Source organism: Loxodonta africana, chromosome 18 (genome assembly GCF_030014295.1).
Source record: "Loxodonta africana isolate mLoxAfr1 chromosome 18, mLoxAfr1.hap2, whole genome shotgun sequence".
NCBI lineage: Eukaryota > Metazoa > Chordata > Mammalia > Proboscidea > Elephantidae > Loxodonta > Loxodonta africana.
This window is the reverse complement of record NC_087359.1, coordinates 17,612,481-17,619,523: the sequence shown is the minus strand read 5'-3', so window position 1 is coordinate 17,619,523 and position 7,043 is coordinate 17,612,481. Positions and strand designations below refer to the sequence as shown.

The following is a 7,043-nucleotide window of genomic DNA, read 5'->3' as shown; positions in this document are numbered from 1 at the left end:
GCGTTCCCACTCAGTGTCGTAACACTGCCAGTGTGGAGGCAGCGCCCAGGGCAGCCAGGGGGCAGGGTCCCCAGGTCCTAACCTTGGGTGAGCTCACCTTCAGGGGATTGGCCAGCAGCATCACCTGGGTGACAGCAGCAGGGGGCTGGGTGGGGCTGAAAGGGGAGAGCTCCGTCCCTGAGGGTGGCTGCAGCTTCACTTTCATGGACTAAAGAAAAGGAGGGCAGAAAAGCTCCTTTGAGGAGAGCCGGCAGGTGGTCATGAGGTAGAGCTTGTCCTGGCTGGGGTGGAGAGACCCACTGCCACCTGGTGGCCCCGGAGGCCCAGGAAGCAGGGCAGTACCTTGGGCACGGCGGCCTGTAGCATGATGCTCCTGATGGGCAGGGGAGCCGTATTCAGCATGGACACCACCACCACCAGCACATCTGGCCGCCCTGGCGGGCACTCCTTAGCAAAGTGGAAGAGGATGCGGAAGCCGTTCTTGTCGTAGGCTGTCACGGGGAGGGCGCTGCCTGCAAGAAGGCGGCATGTGGGTGTGGGAGGGAAAGGACCCAGGAATCCAATGGCCCTGGGTGAACATTCCAGCTTAGTGCTGCTGTGAAATTCCGATTCTGTCTGCAGTTCCCCTAGGAGTCTGGGAAAGAACTCTTGTCAGGAGATCCTGAAGCTAAGCAGCTACAAGTAGTAGACCTGAGGCAGCAGGAAGAGTCGGGGACTAAGGGGCCCCTGAAGAAGGGCTTGTGTACCCCCTGAAACCCCCCTGGAGCTGCCAACTGGGCTCCACTTTCCCTCCCACCTCCAGCACCTACTAGGCTTGATAGATTCCAGGGGGACGTGGACACTGGCCAGGGAGAGCTCGGGCCCCTTCGGCGGGCTGCCCTGGGGCTGGAAGAGGGGGCTGCCAGGCACCGTGGGTAAGGGGAGCAGTGGTCTGGCTGAGGCGGTGGTGGGGAGGAGAGGGGAGGGTGCGGCCCCGGGGAAGAAGCTGGAAGAGATGGGCTTCACCAAGCCTGAGGTCCTAGGAAGAAGGACAGAAGGCCAAGTCAGGGAGGAAGCAAGCTGCTGGCCCAGCCCCTCACCAAGGCCCCTGCCCCCAGCTCCCAGCCTGCCTGATCAGGCCAGAAGGAACACCCCCCCACCCCCCCAACCCAAGGCTGCCTCTGAGTTGTGCTAAGGCCCAGGCCTAACCCGCAGCCAGCCCATCTTTTCCCCTGCATTACACTCTGGCCTCCTCCAGAAGCTGATCAAGTGCATCCAGGTGGTGTGGGGTGCTGTCACACAGGGCCGAGCCATGGTACCCAGGGGTTGCCAGCTCGGCTTTTGGGCCCGGAGCTGTGGCCAGTCCAGTGGAGAATAAGAAGGAGCCTGGACTGGGGGCAGGAACGCTGGCCGGGACGATAGGAGCTGGAAAGGGAGGCAGCAGTGGTGCTTGGGAGCTGCTTGCGGGTGGGGCTGCAGGCTGGAAGGCAGGGCCCGGCTTGGGGCTGAAGAAGTCCAGCTCGGGCTGTTGGTTCTGTTGGGAGTACAGAAGGGATGAGTGAGCCCAGGGCCTGGAGGGCCGGCTGCTGGGGTGGGGCTGTGGCTCTCCCACCACTGGCCCTCCTCCTCTGGGGCATGAAAGCTGTGCCTGATGACAGCAAACCAGATGAGGAGAGGAGGCCCCTAAGAACACAGCCTGAGAAAAGCACTGAGGTGCATCAGAGTCCCCCCACAGGCAGCACAGAGTCTCAGAGGGTAAGTGCAGCACAGGCTTCAGCTAACGAGGCAGCAAAGAGAATGTTAAGGTCCTCAAGTGCCTCGGTGATATCGCCCTCACTGCCACTCCTACCTCAAACAGGTGCCACTGGCTATTTCCTGCTGTGTCTTTAGGAGGAGCACTGGGGGCCTGGTCAGTGAGGCCTGAGGACAGAGAAGGACGTAGTGATGAGAAGCGCCCCCTTGCCTGAGAAAGGCCTGTGTATAAAAGTGCCATCAGTGTGAAGGGGGTGTTCTCCACCGTGAGGAGCACTCAGTAGAGGGGGCACAGTACGGGACACACAGCCCCTGTGCCCCCCATGAAGATGGTCCTGGTGGGACTTTGAATGTGGACGATTCTGCACCTCCAGCCCCATCCCCACCCTGGAGGGGCACATGCAGCCCTCCTCCCCGAAAGCCCCCACAAGGACCTCACCCAGGCAGAGCAGCTCCTCGTCCAGCAGGGACAGGGCATTGCTGGTGCTGCTGGGCCCAGGTGAGGCCTCGGCCTGGCTGGATGAGCGGCTGCGTGGTGGGCCCGTGGTCTGGGGGGGAGGCGGGAGGATAGGGATGCCCGATGTGGGTGGGGCGGGTACGGGGGCCAACACCGGGGGCGAGCTGCTTGGCGTGTCTGACTCAGCCAGGTCGATGAGTGTGCCATGGCTACTGGTGTGATTGTTTCCTGGATGCAAATGGTAGAGTGACAGGAAGAATTAGGGGCCACAAGTGGCTGGGTGGCAGAGGGCAGAGCCCTGGGTGCAGTGGCTAATACCACTGCCTCTGCCTTGACCCCAGGAAATGCTGCCAGGGGACACTGAAAGCCAGCTGGAGAAGGCAGGTGAGACAAGCCCTTTCCACATCCTCTGGCCTCTGAGAAGCTGAGGACCACTTGGTACAGCTTGGAACTCCTCAGGGATGACGCTGGTCAGCTTGCATCAGTGGCTGAGGTGGGGAGCTGGGGCTGGTCTGGAGGGGCTGAGAACGGGGAATCAGAACATTTTACCTTCTGGGCCAGGCGGGGATGAGGTGGCCACCTCTCCATTGATGACCTGCCCTTCGATAATTGTTTTGTACGAGTTGATGACCCGGGAGAGGTTGTCACTGGCCTGCAGGATGTCCCCTAGAGCGGAACAGACAGAAACCTCACTCCAGGCCGGGGCAAGTCCCTCCACCACAAAACCTAAACCAAACCCACTACCATCAAGTCCATTCCAACTCATAGTTACTGACCCTATAAGACAGAGTAGAACCGCCCCATGGGGTTTCCAAAGCTGTAATCTTAAAAATTATTTTGTTATTGTTGAGAATATACAGTAAAACATAACACCGATTTAACCGTTTCTATGTGTACAGCTCAGTGACACCGATTATGTTTTTCAGGCTGTGCAGCCATTCTCACCCTCCTTTTCCAAGCTGTCCCTCCCCCGTTAACATAAACCCACCGACCCCAAGGTTCCTGTCTAATCTTTCTAGTTGCTGTTTTCGATTCAATCCCACATAATCCTCAAAAGAACACAATGCTCAAGGCAGACATTCTTCACTGGTTAAGCTAAACCATTTGGTTTTAAGAAGACTTCAGGGGATATTTTTGATTTAAGGTTTAAAGATTATCTCAGGGCAATAGCCCCATGGCTGAAAGTCTGGAGTCCATGAGAATTTTAAATTCCATTCTTCATTTTTCTCCTTCCGATCAGGATTCTTCTATAGTCTCTTTGATCAAGATGTTCAGTAATGGTAGCCAAGGCTGTAATCTTTACAGAAGCAGCCTGGCACATTTTTCTCCCATGGAGCAGATGGTGGATTCGAACTGCCAACCTTTTGGTTACCAGCTAAGCACTTAACCACTGTACCACCAGAACTCCTTCCTCCACACACATCCAAATTCCTGCGTCATCTTTCCCAACCACTTTTCCTTGTCACTCACCCAAACTGTTGTCATTGTCCTCTGTTTCGCTGGCAAGTTTGAATAACGTCCGCCTCTTGTTCTCACACCGATCAAACAGCTCCTGTAAGAGACCAGATCTAAAAGTCAGGATGACAAAGGCCCTTTGTGGGCCACTGATTCAGTGTTCAGGCCCAGGACAGACCAAGGCTCCCTAAGTCCTGCGGTCAGTTGTGGCAGAGCTCCTCAGCCCCCACCACACTGCACCCAGAGTATACGAGTGAAGCACCACAGAGCACCGGGGTGAGTGAGGGGAGGAGTCTTTGCCCAACATTGGCCTGAGCTGGAGGGGTGGCAGAGGCTGGGCAAGCACCGAAGGCACGTCTCTGCAGTCACAGATGGGTTCATGCCCCAGTCCTGCCACCTAGGGTGCGGTACCTCTCATGTTAAACGGGGATGCCACCACCATCTGTGTGCCTGGCTGCCCTGCAGACCGGTAAGTTAGTGAAGTCCAAGTACACAGCCAGGCTCAACAACACAGGTCCTCGGGGGCAGAGCAGGGCACCCGCGAGGCTGGCTCCCCTCAGGAAGGCAGGCCTACCTGCATGAGCTCCTTGTCCGCCGCTGAAGAGTCCTCTTTGCTGTAGTGAAGCAGCATTTCGTTGAGCAGTTTGACATTGTTATTGACCTCCTCCAAAGTGTGCAGACGCTTGGTCACCTTCTGGATCCGGGCCTCATCCTGCACCATAGGAGAGGAGAAATCTCACCACCACCAGTCTTCCCACGTCTGCCCAGAAGCACACAGGCAAGGATCGCCCCTTACCACAGAACAAGAGCACCAAGGCCAAACCCCACCGGGAGCTCCTGATGATGGCACGGCTCCTGGGAACCACATGCCTCTGACTCATTTGAGCTTTTTTTCTTACAAAAAAACATTTCCCATCCCCCACCCCCAAACTGGGCTCTATCAACTCCTGCTCCTCTATCCCATTCTCTCCCGGAAGCTACAACGTTCCTCCTTCCATCCTCTGGCGAGGAAGGGAGAACAAAACAGTTGTGACACCCAGCAGAAGAGATTTCCACCTCGATTCCAGGCGCCTCCCCTGACACCCCGTGAGCCGGGCACACTCACTTCCTTCACCATGGACTTGATGAGCTTGTTGGCTTCTTGCAGGTCATCTGGGTTTTTGCTCTTCAACAGCTTGGCTAAAAGCTGGAAGCGGAGGGCAGCAAAGGTGAAGGGAAGAGGGCCGCCCTGCCCCACCCACTCAGGGAGACCACAGAGAGACCAGAGCGCCAGCAATACTAAACAAGACCACATCCACCCCTTGCCGCCACCCTCACCCGAGAAAAACCCAGCCTGGGACGTCCTTTACCTTGGACTTCTCTTCATCGTCAAACACAGGGTTTTTGGGACGAGGGGGTGGAGACGGGATGAGTGTCCTGTCAGCGGGAATCGGGGGGTCAGAGTGCACGATGCCTGAAAGGAGACAGACTGTGCTTACTCAGCCTCAGGGGACCCAGTCCTGTGACCAGGACCAGCAGAGGGGCAGGGGACAGGGCAGTTGTCCCCATCAGAACCCCAGCGATCCCGTTCCCTGTGATAAACGCCATTTCTCCAAGGGAGGGAGCGGGAGCCTGGAACCTCCCTGAGCTCTTCCTGCCTTGGCCAGTCTTCAAGGTCTGCTTGGAGGCTTAGGGGACACAGACACATACCTTGTCTCTTCAGCATGTGGTAGGCATCCTTGATCTTTGATTCCTCCGGCAGGGCCTGTGTCCAGCTATAAAGCAGCTCGATAACCTTGGTCTTCACTTTCTCAGACACTCTGTCCCCCAGGTACTAAGAGGCAAAAGGAAACAAGAAAATCTAGTAACCGCAGTTTGGAGGCAGCAAAGGTGGTAAGGTTCTTCATAGCAATTAAATGGTTGCTAAATAGTTACCTTCCCAGAGCCTACCCAAAACCAGCAGGCGCTAAGGTGTCTGTGAGACAGAGCAGCAGGAGGGGGAGGGGCGGACACAGCTGTGGCACAGCTGTATCTGGCTGGGATGCAGTCTGTGGTCAGGCGGGTGGTTGGGAGCTTCCATACGCCCAACAGTCAGGAACCCAGCTGTGTTTAACGTGAAGGAGTTCGTGAGGGTGTCTGTAGCAGGAAAAGTGATTCCTTCTGCTTTAAGCAGGTACCCAGAGCTTAGTGACATCAGCGCAAAACAGCCTCACCAGCTGGGTGACTGAGTCATGGGGAACCCAGCTCCTTGTATTCACGTGAGACAGGCCAAAGGAGCTCAAGGGCTTCTGTCGGGAGTCTGGGAGTCCTGTGGGCTGCAGGCCCACCCAGGGCACAGCCAAGTCCCTGCCTCACTCAGGCTCTACCAGGAAAGGCAGCCTGTCATTCCAGGGGCTGGCCCTCTAAGGACAGGCCATGGAGCAGCTCTGGTCCGTGGAGATGCTGGTTGTGTAGTGAGAGTCAGTAGGATGGGCAAAGGGGAGGAACACAAAAAGATGTCCTTGAAAGTGGCCACTGACTGACCTTTGGAGAGACAACTTTGATTAATTCGTTCAAAAAGCGGAACTTCCCCACTTCGTTATGAAATCTCCTCCCACAGTTCTTCATGCACGCCTCCAGCACCTGTGGTCACACAGAGGACAGGCTGCTCAGGAACTGGGCTCCAGGCTGGGGATAAGCACCCGTGCTCACACAGAGGACAGGCTGCTTGGGAGCCGGGCTGCAGGCTGGGGACCGGCACCCAGCAAGGCACCTAGCACAGGGACCACGCTGAGCCAAGAGTCACCAAATGGAGGAATCACTCAATGAGCAGTAGTGTGAGCGGCCCAGGACTGCACAGGTTAAGCAATAGGATCACTCACGTACCACGTCCCCTATCGCAAAATTCTTCTGGCTAAAGAGGAAGTAAAGTAAGAAACACCAAGCCAGAGAGACTGGAAGGTACCATGAAAGATTCTGCTCTCGTTTTGCAGATGAGGAAACTGAGGGCCAGGGACAGCAAGTTTCTCTGATTCATGGTCTGGGGTTTCTTCCAGAAGCTGGCCAACATTTTCTGGGGGGAGGGAGACAGGAGATAATAGAAAGAGCCCTGGTGGCACAATGGTTAAAGCACTCGGCTAACTGGAGGTTAGCGGTTCAAACCCATGGGCCACTTGTTGGGAGAAAGACCTGGCAATAAAGATTACAGCCTAGGAAACCCTGTGGGGCAGTTCCACTCTGTGACATGGGATTCCTATGAGTCAGAATCGACTCATACAAACAAGAAGGGGATAATGGCGAAATTTTGTTTCTTTCCATCTGGGTGACATGGTATTTTTTCCCCCCTTAACTTCTTTTCCTTCTGGAGCATGTATAGCTAACCAAAGTCTTCCAGCGGCCCCTAGGCAGCTGCAGAGTTTATGCGAGGAGAGCGCCACCCAGT

At 56.1% G+C, this 7,043-nt stretch overlaps 1 protein-coding gene across 5 annotated transcripts in view; it reads right to left on the bottom strand.

Annotated features, from left to right (window-relative positions):
- Positions 1-7,043, bottom strand: part of GGA3 (golgi associated, gamma adaptin ear containing, ARF binding protein 3) — a 35,158-nt gene that overhangs the window by 17,440 nt on the left and 10,675 nt on the right. For 3 of the 5 annotated variants that reach the window (XM_003417265.4, XM_023556900.2, XM_064270762.1), the window contains exons 4-16: positions 6,146-6,244; positions 5,333-5,456; positions 4,993-5,096; positions 4,749-4,829; positions 4,218-4,355; positions 3,659-3,740; positions 2,738-2,854; positions 2,171-2,416; positions 1,829-1,899; positions 1,221-1,513; positions 810-1,018; positions 343-512; positions 98-208 (exon numbers count right to left, since the gene is read on the bottom strand). In XM_003417265.4, the coding sequence (XP_003417313.1) occupies positions 98-208; positions 343-512; positions 810-1,018; positions 1,221-1,513; positions 1,829-1,899; positions 2,171-2,416; positions 2,738-2,854; positions 3,659-3,740; positions 4,218-4,355; positions 4,749-4,829; positions 4,993-5,096; positions 5,333-5,456; positions 6,146-6,244 (1,845 nt within the window). The remainder of the gene's footprint in view (positions 1-97; positions 209-342; positions 513-809; positions 1,019-1,220; positions 1,514-1,828; positions 1,900-2,170; positions 2,417-2,737; positions 2,855-3,658; positions 3,741-4,217; positions 4,356-4,748; positions 4,830-4,992; positions 5,097-5,332; positions 5,457-6,145; positions 6,245-7,043) is intronic. The other 2 variants (XM_003417266.4, XM_064270764.1) reach the window with 1 other exon arrangement.